The sequence below is a fragment of the Benincasa hispida genome, chromosome 5 (assembly GCF_027475165.1).
Source record: "Benincasa hispida cultivar pf3 chromosome 5, pf3_genome.v1.1, whole genome shotgun sequence".
Classification (NCBI taxonomy): domain Eukaryota; kingdom Viridiplantae; phylum Streptophyta; class Magnoliopsida; order Cucurbitales; family Cucurbitaceae; genus Benincasa; species Benincasa hispida.
This window is the reverse complement of record NC_143482.1, coordinates 8,767,175-8,785,584: the sequence shown is the minus strand read 5'-3', so window position 1 is coordinate 8,785,584 and position 18,410 is coordinate 8,767,175. Positions and strand designations below refer to the sequence as shown.

General features: G+C 39.2%; 1 protein-coding gene across 1 annotated transcript in view; it reads right to left on the bottom strand.

Annotated features, from left to right (window-relative positions):
• The window catches only part of LOC120077723 (mediator of RNA polymerase II transcription subunit 15a-like), a 28,412-nt gene extending 10,489 nt beyond the window's left edge, over positions 1-17,923 (bottom strand). The window contains exons 1-6 of the mRNA XM_039031686.2: positions 17,586-17,923; positions 17,254-17,511; positions 16,648-16,759; positions 16,151-16,271; positions 14,536-15,897; positions 5,030-5,100 (exon numbers count right to left, since the gene is read on the bottom strand). Coding sequence (XP_038887614.2) covers positions 5,030-5,100; positions 14,536-15,897; positions 16,151-16,271; positions 16,648-16,759; positions 17,254-17,363 — 1,776 coding nt within the window. The 5' untranslated portion in view covers positions 17,364-17,511; positions 17,586-17,923. The remainder of the gene's footprint in view (positions 1-5,029; positions 5,101-14,535; positions 15,898-16,150; positions 16,272-16,647; positions 16,760-17,253; positions 17,512-17,585) is intronic.
• Positions 17,924-18,410: the final 487 nt, after the last annotated feature.

Here is an 18,410-nt window from a genome sequence, read left to right as displayed (position 1 = left end):
AAAACCAAAGTCCTCAGCCACACTGCTGACTTCTTAATCAATGCAGTCTTCATCGATGCAACCAATTAATACCCACAATCATGGATCTAGTCTCATTCACCTTAGGCCCAAATGTCTTTTCAAAGATATAAATGATTTTGAAGAAATTGTTGATCCTCCCTACTCAAATATTGAGAAAACAAGAGTATCGTCAGCAATTATATAAATATTAAACCCTTTCTCAAGAAGGCACCCAAAGCAACTGGCCACTACCAGTCCCAATAAGACAGAGAACAATCAAGACCACGTTCAGAGGGATATCCTCCAACCACATGTCTTCCCAAAAGTAAGTACGAGACCATTACCCTCAATACAATTAAGGAATTGAGAAAAAAAAAGGGAGATTATCGGAAATGTCCTTGAAAGAATTTCTAGTAATACTTCTTATTGCCCCTTTCGTGCGCCAAGTAAACAGATTGGGACCATATTTGTGAATGGAATGTTGGACGCGATAATCAAAGTAATCCAGCTAGTTAATTGGGAAAAATCAGCGCGTTGTATGGCATTAATGTGGATGATGAAAATTTGTCTACTTCTCCACGTCTTCATAGTAGGTTGAAACATTGCCTTTTTATATCTTGGCCTTCCTCTGGGTGGATTCCCTAAGAAAATTTCGTTTTGGCAGCCTATTGACAAAATTCAGAAGAGATTAGACCGATGGGAACCCTTCAATTTATCCCATGGAGGAAGACTTACTGTGAAGCATGGTCTTGGAAGTGTTTGGAGGCTTAAAATATAGAAACTTGGAACTATTGGCTAAATGGGGTGGAGGTTATCTCAGAGGTCCGGTTCGCTCAGGTGAGACCCAGTTGGAAAATTTGGTACGAGTCTTTCAAACCCCATGGATTAGCATTTCTAAAGTTTGGTTTCAAGTCGAAGTCTTTGCTATTCTTAAACTTGGTGATGGTAAAAGAATCTCTTTATGGGAAAGATTCTTGGCTTGACAATTCTTTTTAATAGAATCTATTCATAGAGAAAAAAATGAAATAATACAAGGCGTAAAAAAAAAGAAGTCCACAAAAAGCACCCCACTAAAGAAAGTATTTCCAACTAAGTAAGATGTTGCCTAGGGAATAATTACAAAAGAAGGTTCAAAACCGACACCCAAAGCAAAACATGAAACCTCACCAATGACCAAACCTCACTCAACCTGTTCAAACCTCTGAAAACTCTATTGTTCCTCTCCTCCAGATATCCCACAACAAAGCGCACACCCCACAAAACCACAAAAAAAGAAAAAAGCCCTTCCTCTCTGAAAGGCGAATGGAAAAGGAACTCCCGATCATTGCACAAATGTTCCTCTGGCCACCTACCTAAACATCAAACTCCCGCAAGAAACAAATCCACACAGACCTCGTACAGGACAGCCCCAAAGAAGGTGATTCAGGTCTTCCTCCGCCTTCCGGTACAGCAAAAAGGACCCACTAACGAAATCATCTTCCCAACAAGTCTATCCAAAGTATTCACACGGTCTAGCAAAATATGCTAGGTAAAGAACTTGGTTTTCTTTGATATATTAATCCTCCAAACCACATCAAAGACCGACTCATTAATAGGAGAAAGATCCAACGACAAGTGAATAATTACAACTAAGTAAGATATTGCCTAGTGAATAATTACAAGAAGTCTTCGAAACTGAAGTCAAAGAAACATGGAACCTCACCAAGGACCAAACCTCACCAAGGTCCCTATACCCACCTCGAAACACTTTATTGTTCCTCTCCCCCAAATATCCCACAACAAAGCACACGCCTCCAAGAACCACAAAAAACGACCTTTCTTTTTTAAAGATGGGCGGAGAAGAAACTCCCCAATCATCAAACGAATGTCCCTGTAGCGAGCAAGCACAAATCAAACTTCTGAAAGAAATAATTTCACACAAACATCACAAGCTGACATTCTCAGAGAAGGTGATCTAGATTTTCCTCTGCCTTCCAACAAAAGATACAACAAAAAGGACCCATTAACGAAGACATCTTTCTCTAGAGCCTATCCATCATGTTCACACGACCGAGCAAACTTGCCAAGAAAATAACTTGACTTTCTTTGGAATCTTAATCCTCCACAAAACATCAAAAACCAACTCCACATTAGGAGAAGGATCAAATAAAATCCTAAAGAAAAATTTACAAAAGAAGCCCTCCAAGGGACTAGGACTCCAATCACAAACATCCCATCTCCCAAGGCTAAAGTTAAAACCCTAATCAAAGAGAGGAGAGAAGCCACCTTCGCCGTTTCCCTATTGGACAAAGAACGATAGAAACCAAACGAGAGAAATAGAGTTCCCCGACCAAACCAAAAAATCTAACATGAGATAATTTTTAAAGGAGGATAAATTATACAACCAAGGAAACACATAAGAAAGGGGTCTGTCCCCCACCAAATGATCTTCCCAAAAATACGTTTTCTTGCCTTTCCCCACAACAAAAAAAACAAGACGGGTAAAGGAAGAAGAGCTAAAGAGAAATATGTTTCCAAAGATTTATGTACATGCCTTAAACCTTTCGCAACCCATTCACACGGATGGAGACCGTGCTTACTCGCAAAAAACCGTTGCCAAAATGGTTCAAGCTCAAGGGAAAAATGTCAAAGCCATTTACCAGCTGAGCTTTGTTGCTTAATCTTAAATTTTCAAGCTCTAACTCCCCTCAATTCACAAGCTTCCTCACAACCGTCCTTATAAGTTGTTTATAAGGTCTCGTGGAAGTCAAATAGTCCTAAGAGAGTCGATATTCTCCTTTGGGTTATGCTTTTCGGAACATTAAATTGCTCCTCCATTTTCCAAAGGAAGCTTCCTTCTCACTATTTGTCTCCATCAATTTGTCCCCTTTGTCTAGCTGCAAATGAAGATCTCCAATATTTGTTTTTCGACCGATGTTTTTCTATGGCCTGTTGGAGGAAATTATTCTTTATTTTTCACATTCTGTGGGTTTTTGGAGATTCATTCAAGGACAACATTGTTCACATTTTAGTAGGTAACTTTGAGAGGAATCAAAGGGTATTCCATGATAAATCCCTTCCGTGGTTCGATTGTTATGAAGTTGAAAGGATCAACACTTCTTCTTGGTATTCTCTTTCTAAGCTTTTTGCTTGTCTCTCTGTTAAAGATTTGTGTTTGAATTGGAGTACTGTCATTCTCTGTTTTGTTTTTGGCCTTGTGTTCGGATGGCCTAGAATTTGTTTTCGTTAAGTTTATGTCTTTACTTCTTGTTTCATTTTTATTCGAGCATTAGACTCTTTTCATGATATCAATGAAAAGTTGTATTTCCTTTTTTTTAAAAATGATGTATCCAAAGGAGATAAAAGGAGAATTCTCTCCAAGAATCAAGATTGTTGATCTTTTATTAGAATGAATAATGTGTTTCATACAAGAGGGGAAAGTTCCTATTTATAGAGTTTTACTATAAGTAGGGGTAAAAAGGAAATTAACCTAGAATATTATCTAATTACCCAATTAACCCCTATTCTTACATCATTCTACCCCTCCAAAAAGAAAACTCGCCCTCGAGTTTTTAAAAAAAAATTATGAAACAAACAAGGAATGAAATAAATTTGTTCAACGGAGCATGACCAAACCAACCTACATTTTGAACAAAAATATTATGATCAAAGGTATAAATTCGAGACAAAAAAATCCAATATTGCTACCAAAAAGGACTTCTCCATCGGGCATAAACCAAAAAAATTGTTTCCTTCAAGCTCATTCAAAACCGTATTCAAAGGACCAATCACCAAAAAACCACCTTCCAAGGAAAATCGTTCAAGAATCAAGTCTTCTTTATCATTCGCTTCAAGCTCTTTGACAATTTGGCGATCCTCTACCGCAATCAATGTGTCGTTCTTCAATTTTATCTTTAAGATTTTCTATTTGAAAATTTTCCAACCGTGATTCTTTTGTTTTTTCTTCAATATATGAAATCAATCCGTTCTTGAACTCTTGCAAATAAATTGATAGTTGATCAATATGTTGAGTCATTTTCCCCAATGAACGTTGGATTTCTTTTATTGTTTTCTTTATTTCCTCCAATGCTACAGGATTTAAGTAGTCATTTTGTTAGATTCTTGAATATGTTTTAAGGTTGGTTCACCAACATGAGTCGAGTTGAGTTGGTATAATGTATCAACTCAACGTTTGGCCCACTAACTTAAAATGTTGGTGGAGTTGAGTTGGTATATTTTACAATTCACCTCAACTGACCCCAACTCTCTCTTCTTCCAATATTTTCAATTGAGTCGACTACCAATTTTTTCTTGGAATATTTTCTAGCAAAAATTAGTGAAAAATGAAGATTTTATTATCTAAAGATCCTCCAAATTTGGAGGAATTAAAAGTAAAATTGTTAAAGAAATGTGGTGGTATTCCATTGGTTGCTAAGATGATGGGAGAAACTCAATTAAAAATTTCAAGACAGAGTAAAAATACAGATCAACAACAGAAAGAAGAAGAAGAAGAAGAAGAAGATGAAATTCATTGAGAAAAATTAAGAATCAAAGGTTTTGATTTCTCTTTGGTTTCTCATTTTATATAATCATATTTCTGCAAGAAATGTAGTGGGTTAATTGTTGTTCATTACCAAAGAAAGAAGGTAAGAAAGACAAGTCTTTAGGTTAAATGAAACCCACACATAACCTAAAGATTCGGTCTTTACAGACGTAGCCACCTGTAGGATGGAATTAAGACTCAAATCACTGGACTTTTAGTTATAGAGTATTTTCCCCAAAGCTTACTACTCAAAAGTGACCCCTTATCTACGTGGTAGCCAAATCTTTTGCTTACATTAGGAGTCTTTTGTATTATTAATATAAAATAATAAAAATAAATCAAGTTAAACAGCCTGCTTGGTAGTAAAACTATCCCACAAAGAATAGTAAAGCCAACATTTACAATTTGTACCACCTCTAATAATATTGCAAATTGAGTGAACTTCTTTTGAACTTGAAAAGAGTACAGAAAACTTTATTGAAGAGAGATCAAATGTTAGCTTAGTACCTTCTGATAAATCTCCTCTTGCCAATCACCACCATTGGCCTGTCCTGTCTGAGCCGTGGAATCTAAAGATGCTACATAAATGAAATAAAGGTCAGCAGATAAGGAAAATATGTGTAGGAGGGATATAAGTGAAGTGCAGCATAGAGATAGACGCTCCCTAGTAATAAATTCAGCCCAGAGTAGAATGTCCAAAGGTTAAACAGAAAACCGGCCCCTGGGGGGGGCGGTGATGACACCACCAAAACCACTGCTACCAACAAGAACAAAAACACATGGAAACAGAAGGTAAAAGGTAGAGTGCTAAAAGAAGCTAAGAAGCTAAGTATTTGTTATAATTACTTCTGTATTGCTTTTGTAAAAGAAAACTAAGCTTTTCAATCTTCTCTTCTGTATATGAGTTTAAATAACCATGAACTACTACTCTAGAAAAAGAATCCACTACTACTCTAGAAAAACAATCCTAGCAGGGGGCTCTTTCTTCGTCAGGATGCTTTTAGTCTCTCGACAGAGAGCATCAACCATCTCTTTCCTTACTGTAGGTTTATTGCTAAGGGTTAGTCTTATACATTGGATTTGTTGAAATACGTTGAATTAGTCCTAAGGGCATTTTTGTAGTTTATATTATATTCGCTAAATTACGGTTTCACCTCATCCTATTTATATCTGAGGTTGGGGTCTCTTGTATGTATGACATTAAAAATAATAAGGCCTTTTCTATCGTGTTTTTTCTTCCCTGAATTAGGGTTTTCCACGTAAACTCCTTGTGTCGTTTCTTTCTTTTCTATTTCAATATGGTATCAAAGCAAGGAGATGAAACCCTAGCCCCGATAAAAGAAACTTAGTCATCAAACTTGATAGGTGAACGGACACTGGCAGACACGACTAATGTGGCTGTGATTCAAGCAGCAGTTGATCGATATCTCCGAACAATCTTAAACCGAATGCAACCCGACACATCTGGAGTCCCGCTGCCATATTTCAATAACCCAGTCGGCGCGCACCTTGGACAGGTTCAATCGCCGAGCATCATCAACCAAGTCGGCGTGCATCTCGGACCTCAGACTCGGCTTGGATCGCGTTCGATACTGGGCTCTGGTGGATTCGCTCCAGCCGACGCACCGAACAACTTCCAGACGCAGCCGTTCCAGCCGAACATCGTGGATGAGGGTCCTTCGACTTCGCACACGATCGGTTTTTCGACTTCGCACACGTTCGGTTCTTCGACTTCACACACGATCGGCTCTTCAACTTCGCACGTGATCGGGTTTGCTCCAGGCGGCCGTGGGTTTGCTCCAGCTGCCGGGTCGGGTCAAATCGACGCGTTTTCTTCAACCTTGAAGCCAATCGCCGAGCCCTCTGTCCGTTACCCACTGTCGCAACCGTCTGGGAGCAACGCCGATCACGGGCCGCTGTATTTTTCTGATGGTGGGATTCCGGCAATAGCCTCTTCACAGTACCATGGTGGACAGCCTCTTCCTCATGTGTACCCAGTTCAACCTCAGTTTCAAATGGATGATTCTGTTGAAGAAAATCCCATGACCTATGGACAGAAACATTCCAGATCTGAATCTCATGGGGAACTCCAACAACAGTTTGTTAGTCTCCAACAACAGATGGCGGCCTTTGGAGCTAGATTGAATGGCCATGATTCTTCCCCGATGTATTCAGAAAATCTAATATCAATGTCTCCTACTCTTCCTACTACTAATCTTTTATGTGAAACTATAGGAAACTCTGTAGGAATGATCACGGGAGAGAAGCTGAATGGACAAAATTACTTCTCTTGGTCCCAAACAATTAAAATGGTTCTTGAGGGACGCAATAAGTTTGAATATTTGACTGGAGAGATACCACGACCGAATCTTGGGGATCCTCAAGAGCATGTCTGGAAGGCAGAGGATTCTTTGCTCCGCTCGATGTTGATCAGTAGCATGGAAACACAAATTGGGAAACCTTTACTCTATTCAGCCACTGCCCAAGATATTTGGGATGCAATCCGACGGCTATATTCGAGGCGCCAGAATGCATCCCGCCTGTATACTCTACGTAAACAAGTTCATGAATGCAAACAAGGGAGCATGGATGTAACGTCGTACTTCAGCAAGATGTCTTTGTTATGGCAAGAAATGGATTTATGTCGGGAGATCATCTGGAACTGCCCACAAGATGGAATTCAATACTCAAAGATAGAAGAGGTTAAGCGTGTGTATGATTTTCTTGCAGAGTTGCACCCTAAATTTGATACAGTTCGGAGTCGAATACTAGGGCAGAAACCAATACCGTCTCTCAAGGAGGTCTGTTCAAAGGTTAGATTGGAAGAAGATAGATCGAGTGCAATGAATGGGCCGGGTGTTACCACTGTAGAGTCAGCTACCTTTGGGGTGAAATCCGCTGGATCTGATGGTGACAAGCAGAATAGTAAAACACCCCCAGTGTGTGAGCATTGCAAAAAACAGTGGCACACGAAGGATCAGTGCAGGAAACTGCATGGTCATCCTCCGAATGGTAAACGTCGTCCTCCAAATGACAAGTCGAAATCTGGTCGTGCTCTAGTGAGTGAATCAGTTGAGGGGGCCGCACAACCTCAGACACAGCCTCCAGTGACCAACCCTGGTGATTCAGGTATCATAAGGATCAGAACAGTTGCTCAATCAGGTAACCCTTAATCTTTTAGTTTTCTTGTTGAAGGGAATGAGTTATGGATTCTAGATTTAGGAGCGACCGATCACTTCACTGGCTCATCCGACCGATTTCTCTCATACTATCCAAGCGCTGGAGATGAGAGGATTCGAATTGCGGATGGGACCTTCGCTCCTGTTGCTAGAAAAGGCAAACTGTCACCATTTCAAGGATTAACTCTACAAAATGTCCTACATGTGCCCAAAATTTCTTACAACTTGTTATGAATAAGTAAAATAACAAAAGATTTGAACTGTAGAGTTGTCTTCTCACCAGATGCTGCCTTGTTTTAGGACTTGAACTCAGGGAAGACGATTGGCATTGCCCAATATGACAGAGGCTCTATTTCCTTTCTGAAGATGCTTCCTCCAGGAGCTTGTTTAGGACTAGTCTTTTATCTTCTTTTACTATGTCCGAAAAAAATTATTTATTGTGGCATTTTCGTCTTGGACATCCGAGTTTTCAATATATGTGATATTTGTTTCCTCATTTATTCCATAATGTGAATGTTTCTTCGTTATCTTGTGATGTCTGTATACGTGCTAAACAACCTCGTGTATCTTTTGTCTCTCAGCCCTATAAATCTACCCAGCCTTTCCACCTGGTCCACAGTGATGTTTAGGGTCCCTCAAACATCTCTACCCTGTCTGGTAAACGGTGGTTTGTAACTTTCATCGATGACCATACCCGACTTACATGGGTATATCTCCTTGCTGATAAGTCTGAGGTTCTACCTACCTTCAAACAGTTCTATACCACTATATTAACACAGTTCAACACAAAGATTGTCATTCTTCGGAGTGACAATGGTCGTGAGTTTGTCAATCACCCCCTCCAGGAATTCCTAGCGTCAAAGGGGATCATCCATCAAAACTCGTGTGCGTATACTCCACAACAAAATGGGGTGGCTGAACGGAAAAATCTCCATCTCATTGAAGTTGCTCGTTCCTTGATGATTCCAGCGTCTCTCCCTTTGTACCTGTGGGGAGATGCGGTTCTTACCGCAGCTCATCTCATTAATAGAATGCCTTCACGAGTTCTAAAGTTTCAAACCCCTCTTGCGTGCTTCAAAGAGTCCTATTAGTCTACCCGTCTTATTCCTGAGGTTCCTCTTTGTGTGTTTGGGTGTATAGCTTTTGTTCATACTCATGGTCCACACCGGACTAAGTTTGCTCCACGAGCTCAAAAATGTGTGTTTGTCGGGTATCCCCTTCATCAGCGAGGCTATAAATGCTTTCACCCATCTTCCAGAAAATATTTTGTCACTATGGATGTCACGTTCCTTGAAGAAAAACCGTTCTTTCCCGTTAGTCATCTTCAGGGGGAGACCACGAATGAAGAGACTAATAGTTCCACATACTCCGTACCTATTAGCTTTAATCTTGAGCCTAGTCCTAATATTCCTGGACCCAGTCTACCTAGTCTTGAACCTAATTCTGCTCCTGCTGTTCCCATGTCTGTCCTTCCTACTAGACAAGTGTCCTGGATAACATACTATAGGAAGAATCTCAAAAAGGAAATTCAAGAAACCCCTGGTGTTCCATCGAAAAGTGTCCAAGCGTCGGAACCAGCTCAGGTTCAAGATCCTATTGTTTCAGAGGAGATTCTTAAAGAGAAGTTTGGGAACATAGAAAATGATGAGACGAGCTCAGAGAAGGTTGAAATTTCAGGAGGTGATGAGGTACTGAAAGATCCTCAAGAAGATGCAGAATTGTCTTAGAAGTCTGATACTGAAGAGAGACCGACGAAAACTGACAATTATGATACCACTCTGGATATGCCAATTGCTCTGAGAAAGGGAACTAGGTCATGTACAAAGTACCCTCTGCATAGTTTTCTGACCTATAGTAACTTATCTCCTGGTTTTAAGGCTTTCACTACCCAACTGGATGCTCTAGCAATACCTACCAGTGTACATGCGGCCATGGAAGTTCCTGAGTGGAAAGCAGCAGTAATGGAGGAAATGAGAGCTCTCGAGACAAATAAGACTTGGGAGATGGTAGCTCTCCCTAGAGGTCACAAAACAGTTGGTTGCAAATGGGTGTTCACAGTGAAGTATAAGTCTGACAGAACACTCGAGAGATAATAAGGCCAGGTTAGTTGCTAAAGGGTTCACTCAGACGTATGGGATTGATTATTCAGAAACTTTTTCCCCAGTGGCTAAGTTAAACACGATTCGTGTTCTTCTGTCTGTCACCATAAATAAAGATTGGCCCCTACATCAACTAGATGTAAAAAATGTCTTCCTGAATGGTGAGTTAGAAGAGGAAGTTTACATGAGTCCGCCTCCATGTTTCGAAGCTAAGTTTGGGAATTATGTTTGCAAACTCAAAAAGTCCTTATATGGGTTGAAGCAGTCCCCTAGGGCATGGTTTGACAGGTTCACCATGTTTGTTAAGTCCCAAGAGTTTGTTCAGGGACATTTTGAACATACCTTGTTTACCAAAAAATCATCCTTAGGGAAGATTGCTGTGTTGGTGGTGTATGTTGATGACATCATTTTATCAGGAGATGACACGGCAGAAATTGCTAAGCTGAAACAGAGGATGGCAGGTGAATTTGAAATCAAGGATCTTGGTAGTTTGAGGTATTTTCTCGAGATGGAAGTGGCAAGATCAAAAGCAGGAATATCTATATCTCAACGGAAATACACTCTGGACTTGTTGAAGGAAACAAAAATGACTGGATGCAAACCCATTGATACTCTTATTGAGGTCAATAGCAAACTGAAAAGCATTTCGAAAGGAGTTCCTGTGAATAAGGAGAGGTATCAACGCTTAGTAGGAAAACTGATTTACTTATCTCATACTAGGTCCGACATCTCTTATGCTGTGAGTGTGGTAAGTCAGTTCATGCAGAGTCCATATGAGGAGCACATGGAAGCTATGACTCGAATTTTGAGATACCTGAAGTCCACCCCTGGGATTAGTGTTCAGAAAATATGACACACGGAGCATCGAGGCATATACTGACTCAGATTGGGCCGGATCTGTGACTGATAGAAAGTCAACCTCAGGGTACTGTACCTTTGTGTGGGGAAATTTGGTAACTTGACGGAGTAAAAAACAGGGTGTAGTGGCCAGAAGTAGTGCTGAGGCAGAGTATAGAGCTATGAGTCTGGGAATGTGTGAAGAAATCTGGTTGCAGAAAGTTTTATCTGATCTTCACCAGAGTAGTCCAGGGCCCATGAAGTTGTATTGTGATAATAAGGCTGCCATCAGTATTGCTAATAATCCCGTGCAACATGATAGAACCAAACATGTGGAAATTGTCAGGCACTTTATTAAAGAGAAGTTAGACCGCGGAGCTATCTGTATTCCCTATGTACCTTCAGTCCAACAGGTTGCAGATGTTCTTACAAAAGGGTTATTGATACAGACGTTTGAAGCTTGTATTAGCAAGTTGGGTCTTGCCGATATCTACGCCCCAACTTGAGGGGGAGTGTTGAAATACGTTGAATTAGCCCTAAGGGCATTTTTGTAGTTTACACTAAATTTGCTAAATTAGGGTTTCACCTCATCCTATTTATATCTGAGGTTGGGGTCTCTTGTATGTATGACATTAAAAATAATAAGGCCTTTTCTATCGTGGTTTTTCTTCCCTGAATTAGGGTTTTCCACGTAAACTCCTTGTGTCGTTTCTTGTGTCGTTTCTTTCTTTTCTATTTCAATAGGATTATTCAACTTATCCTTATGCCTTCCTAATTACATTGAAGACTAGTTATATGAAGTGCTTAGGAGTTGGTGGTTGAAAGGAAAAGCTTAATTCTTTAGAAGTGTACAGTTAGCTTCTGTCTTTTGATAGCTTCTTTAGTTGGACAGAATTTAGAAACCGAGGAGTTTTCCACAACAGAAGAAATCTATAGATAGTTTCTGAATTACGGCCATTACACGGCCTGGCCTCACATTACTGTGCACTTAACAAATCATTATCTAATAATCACACCTATATCCTTTTTCTAAACCACCATGATAGTGGACACTGGGGCCAATGAAAAAAAACAAAAAAGAAACAAGTTTCACCCACAGTGACCACATACTAAGGGTTTAAACCTTACAAGTTTCTTTGGCAACCAAAATCAGGGTCGGGCAGTCCAGGCATGCACATGCAAGCACAAATATTCATGGATACAATAATAATAATCCTTGGTATGATAAGTTTGTTTAGACCCATTTGAAGGCCTTTTCTTTGTGTGCTAGTGAGCTCTATCCAACCTCTTTGTTGGACATTCTATTCAAGATTTATGTCTCATTTGGCATGCAATTAATTTTTCATTGTAAACTAAATAATAGTGAGAATACAATGGAAATTTCGCCATAACTAGAATAAGATCAAAAGAAAGGACCAGCCCTAAGAATAGGAAAAAAAACAACATCCAATGAACAAAAGTTTCTGAATGAAACTGTTGGCTGCTGTTGACAAAGAGACGAAATTGAAGCTTGAGCGAAATGGGACTTGGAGAGCGAAAGAGGCTTGATAAAGAGATCACAAAAGGAATGGTTTGCAATCTGGACAACAGGATACCCTTAACATCCATTAATTGATCACCCTCTGATTTTATACACCACCTTCCATCAACAATTTCCACTTCCAAAAAGGAAGTTCCCCTCTTTGCATTCCTAACTAAGCTGTCCATTAACTGATGTAACATAAAATTCTTCAAAAAGCTTCGCGAAGCTATCTTTTAATAATTCCCAGAATTTAAGGATGAATTCTGAAGTGTAACCATCTGGACCGGGGGCTTTAATCCTGCTCAAAGACATTACTGCTCTTCTAATTTCTGGTTGTGTAAAGCTGGCTGCAAGTTGAATGCTTTGCTCTCTTGATACTTCTGCCCATTGCAGGTTGGTAAGGATTGACCTTACTCCAATAGCCTTGGAATAAAGGGATGTATAGAAGCCTACAATGAGTTCTTCAATTCTCTAAATGATTTGGTTGGGATGCCCTAGTCGTTGATCAATTCTGAGATCAAATTTTTCCTTTTTTTGCTGCTAGAAACCTATGAAAGAACGAAGTATTCTCGTCACCCAAGCTTAACCAAATCAGCTTGCTTTTTTGTAGGAGGCTTCTTTCTTCCACTTGGTAAAGGTGTATTAAATCTGCTATTAGTGTCAATCTGATGCTTTGATCCTGCTCATCAATATCTGTTTCCCCCTACAATTTCTCTTCTTTCAATTTCTTTCAACAATAACTCTTCCTTGCTTTTCCTATTTTTCTCTGAATCTGAATGCCATTTTTTCAAAGCGCTTTTCATTAACTTATCCAGCCCAACCTTGCTGACTGTTTACCTCCAAATTTCTTTCAACCAAACTGCAACATTCTTTTACGTTTAACCAACTATTGCAAAATCGAAATGGGGCTGGACCCCATTCGATTGCTCCTTCTCCTTACCAAGTGAATCTTCCATTAGAAAGGGGAATTTCCAACAAGTTTGTATCTTCGATGAATTTGTTGAATTTTCTTATTCCTCTAGTCATTCTTCCAATAGGGAATCAACTCAAAACTACAACATTCTTTTACTTTTTGAATGTTGCATCCCTTTAATAAAAGGCTAAGAGTTCATCAGTTCAATCCATGGTGATCACCTACCTAGGATTTAATATCCTATGAGTTTTCTTGACACCCAAATGTTGTAGGGTCAGGTGGATTGTCCAGTCAGATTAGTTGAGGTGAGCATAAGCTGGTTCGAACACTTACAGATATTTAAAAAAAAAAAAAAAAAAAAAAAAAAAAAAAAAAAAAAAAAACTCTCTTGTAGAATTTGTAACTTTTGAGCATTAATCTCTTTCCATTACATTAAAAGACAATTATGTTTCTTGCTCAAAATAATAATAATAATAATCACTGTTTTTTCCCCTCAAAACTTAGCTTGGAAGGCATAACCTCTAGGTTGTTCTCTTCAGTGATTTAAATTTACAGTTTCTTAATTTTAAAAATGGGGAAATAGAAAAGGAAAAAACTCGGTAAAATACTCCTTGATACGCAAGTAAGTTCCCAGCTGCAAAGAGATGGAAATAAAGAGTATAACAAACTTGAAAGTTGAAAAATACTCTATAACATGTGCCCCATTCTGAGTTCTGAGTTCTAAGCTGCATATGATTGTTTCAAAAACTAGGTTGATTGTATTGTCTAATCCTAATTTTTCAAGAAATATTACGTCTTTTATCGTATTTGTATATATATCCATGTTTCATAACAAAAATGCTGAAGGTAGACCAAAAGAATATAATATAAAGAGGTATGCTGCAATCCACATTTATGATAAAGAATGGGACAAAGAATGATATTGTTAGCATCAAAAATTCAAAATGCAAGGCTCTATTGTTAGCAAAATTTTGGCATAAAAACCCAAAGAAACAACAAACTATACAAATTTCACTCATACTCATTATAATAGGAGCTCTATAAACTTGACGAAAAACCAAATTACACACTGACCACAAATACTACATGAATAACTTCACCATGAAATTTAAGAAAGTTGAAGCATGCATTAATCTCAAGAATAAAATTGAGAGAAATTTCATTGATAAAAAATTCCAAAAAGTGAAGCTTCAAGAACAAAATCAAGGGACATTAAAATAACGAATTGTGTAAAAACTCATTATTTTCATTTAATTTTCAAGAAACTCCATGGCTCCACCTCTCAAAAATCGAGTCTATGCGACTGTTCTTTCCCTCCTGGTTTTTCCCATTTCTCATTTCAGACACCTCATGTTTTCAACAAGGTCAGTAGCATTTAGCTAACGTTGATAGTATCTTACTGGTTTGATCATTCAATAATTAATGATAAGGCTCTAAAAATATAACAAAGCAAGAAAACATACTTGACGATGTCTCTGGAAGAGCTCTTTGTGAATGAAACAACTGCTTTTGCTGATCCATTACATTTTGTGATTGAAGCAAGGAGCCTGGTGCTTGACCTCCAACTTGAAGCCTTTGTTGGAGCTCGTGCGACATTGCATTTGGCGGCGGCGGCTGCTGCTGCTGCTGTAAAGGTACCTGTTGTGGAACTTGTGTGGACTGCAATGGAATCTGTGACATCAGCTGTTGGGATGACTGAAGTTGTCCTTGCTGACCTTGCGTTGACAATAAATTTGATGTATTTTGTGCAGGTTGCTGCTGCATTTGAACCTTGTTCTGTTGCAGCATATGCATGGAGTGCTGATTTGATTGCATGTTTGAGTTACCCGACTGAGTTCCATGCATTTGCTGCTGTAGTCCAGAAACATTACTTTGAGGTCCTAACTGCTGCTGCTGCAAATTTGATAGGTTGCTTTGCTGAGCCATGAGCTGCTGCTGCTGCGATGGCGAAGACTGCATGTTTGACAGATTGCTCTGCTGCCCGTGCGACCTTGATTGTTGAGGCAGCTGTTGCTGCATGTCCCCAACACTGTTTTGCTGCCCGATTAATGAACTCTGCTGCATGTTTGAAGAATTTGTTTGTTGACTAATTAGCTGTTGCTGCTGCTGTGAAGGCAAGCTCGTCTGCTGTGATATTGTAGGCTGCTGATGCATGACAGTATGTTGTTGGGACTGTGGTTGCTGCCTAAGAACTGGCTGTGGAGGCTGCTGAAGCATGGATTGAGTGGGCTGTTGAATGGGAGATTGCTGGTTTTGCTGAAGATTAGAGAGCGAAGGTTGCATCATAGAAGGTTGCATGACAGATTGCTGAGACAATTGCAGTTGATTTGGTTGTATTAGATTTTGTTGCTGTTGTGGGATGTGAGGCTGCATAAGTGGGTGTGATATACCTCCCTGCTGATACTTCTGCTTTATCATCTGTTGCATCTGTTGTTGCTGATATAGAAGCTGTTGCTGCTGCTGGGTTTGTGGCTGCTGTTGTTGTTGTTGTTGGGGAACTACTTGTCTTCCTTGTAGTGGCCTCTGAGAGTTGGTAAATACGTTGGAAGGAACCCCTTGGCCCATAGCATTTCCAACAGAATTCTGTGGAACTCCAGATACATTTTGCATGCTTGGATTCTGACCAACCATGTTTGACATTGAAGATGAAGCTAATCCGGCGACAGGAGGTACTGCAGAAGATAAGCTAGATGAACTCTGAGAAACAATGTTATTTTGGATATTCTGGGAGAGTATTTGCTGGCGTGACTGAGGCTGATTGGATGACTGAGGAACAGAAACTGACTGCCCTGGGTTAAGAACTTGAGACTGCATGCTTTGTGATGCTGTTTACAACATAATACACAACGTCAAGTCAAATAAAATGCCTTATGTTAAGTGAGATTTGAGAAATGATTACACTATCCATGAACAGAGAATTATTAAAATAAAAAAAAAATAATAAATAAAAAAAGAATTAAAAAAATTTAAAACGAAAACCCTCCCTAACAAGAAATTCATTCACAAATTGACTTAGAAAGTGTTGGTGAAATTTTCATCACGTACAACATAGTGGCAAATTGTCTGTTGATGACTTACCAGAATCCAGAGGCTTATTGCTAGGCACCATAGGATTGGATGGTAATGAAGTTCCCATATGGGGCTGAGATTTGGTTTCCATAGTAAGCATCTTCAGAGATATTTTCCTTAGGTAATCTGACTGAAATCAGAGATTAAAAATAGAATTAGTGAGGGTACCCACTCAAGAGATCACTAAAACAAAGTTGTGTTTAGTGCAAGAACACATAACATAACAAAACAGAATTTATACTCGTAAGTCCACATGTAAAAGTCACTATTATATACATATATATACATATAGAGAAAGAAACTGTGTTTTCAATGAGAGAAATGAAAGAATATACATGGGCACACAAAAACAATCAAGCCCCAACAAAAGATAAAAAGGAGTAGGTTTGTTACAAACAAAATCTTAGGTAGAAAATCAAACTGGAATCTTATTGCTATTAGAATATGGGCTAAACATAAATTACAATAATCCTTGATTTAAACTACAACAAAGTGAGCAGGAATACCTGACTCGTAGCAGCAGTATAAATCTTTTCCTCAAACCTTATAGCAATTTTTCGTAGCTCACTCAATCCCTCTTGACCAGAAACAGGAAGGTGCCTCTTCAGTGTCTCCATTCTAACATAAAAATGGAAAACATTATGGCTAACTAGTTTATTAAATGCAAAAGCACGAGAAGCTGTTCTTGAAAAGAAAAACACAATAGCAATCTATGTCCATGATTCAAAATATTAGATACTCGGAAGGAATGTATTTTAAAACGGTCCAGATAAATTCAGCAAGATCCATACTGCAACAAATAGCAGCTCATCCTTCTTGATAAAGAAAGGGATAATACTTGAAGAAACAGAAAGGAACCTCCTCCACAAAACCTAACCTACTATATCTTCAATCCAGGGATGGGAAAATCAACACGAGCAGTTTTAACACATTACATTCTGGAAACAGTTCGCATCTATCAGTCACGGAGAAAATCTAAGAAAATGTTAAAGAAGAAATAAGAAAAAGGTCGAAAACAGTCCTATATTTACAAAGTTCTGCTGTTCATGGTTGGCAGAGTAACTAAACAACCAACGAGAATCGGGCTGCAAGAAAAATGTAAGAAATCATACATTTTGTTGACAATTCGTTGTCGAGAATCGGGCTGCAATTGAGACCTCCAGTCCCCGGCCTCAATTCCGGGTTCTGCACCTTGAGTAGGTCTCCAATTATTCGCATCCATTCAAAAGTTCCCAAACAACCTACGAGAAAAGAGTGTGTCGAAATCCCAATAACAGAAAGTGGGCTGGGCTCAACGAAGGCCAGAATCGATTCGGCAATTGTTTGGAAGCTGATTACAGGAAACGTATCTGAGGCAGCGGATAGGGTGGCTGTGCAAGCAGTAAAATTTAGAGAGAGAAAGAACAACGGAAGAGAGAGAGAGAGAGAGCAACGTCGAACTTACCACAGGCGACGGCGACCGTGGCGGTTGTCAATCCGACAGCGGCAACACATCAGACACTCCCAGTGGTCAGTAGTGGTGTGGTATTTGGCTTCGACGAGTGAGATCAGAAGGAGAGAAAAACGAACCCACCGGCAGCGGATGTTGTCGACAACGGCGCGAACGAGGGTGGCGGTCTCGATAACGGTTGCGTGCGTGAGAAAGGAAAAGGGAAACCTAAATTGATTTTTTTTTCCCATCTCTTATATATATAAATATATAAAATAAAATCTTCCCGAATTTTATCTTTCCCATTTTCAATTTCGAAATCCTCCCAATTTCATAAATCTTTTATCCAACTTAAATTCAAAAAAAGGTTATGAATCTCTAACTAAATTCAAGCTAACCATCTTCTCCAAATCCAACTCCAATTTACACTCGAAAGTTCAAAGTGCTACATTATAAACCCGATATGAACTTCTGGGTAGCATCGCAGCGCTGTAAAGAATTGTTGTCTAATAATGAAATATAAAGAAGACTCAACAAGTGGAAGTCAATATAAATTGAGGAGTAAGCAACAATGCAAGGGCTTGAACACAAAACCTCTCTCAAGATTGTGCCTCTTTTGGGTTCACCATTCTTGATCTGATCTCAATTTCTTTTTATTAGACTGAATATCTGTTTGGATTTTAGGGGCCGTTTGGATTGAGGTTTTCTCAATGGCCAGGAATTAAGGATGTCTGGGGAAAAAATTACTGGGAATCAAGGATGACTATGTTTGGTTGTGCGCGGGAAAACAATATCTAGGAATAGTATGTGAGAATTAAAAAAAATTGAGATTGTGAAAAC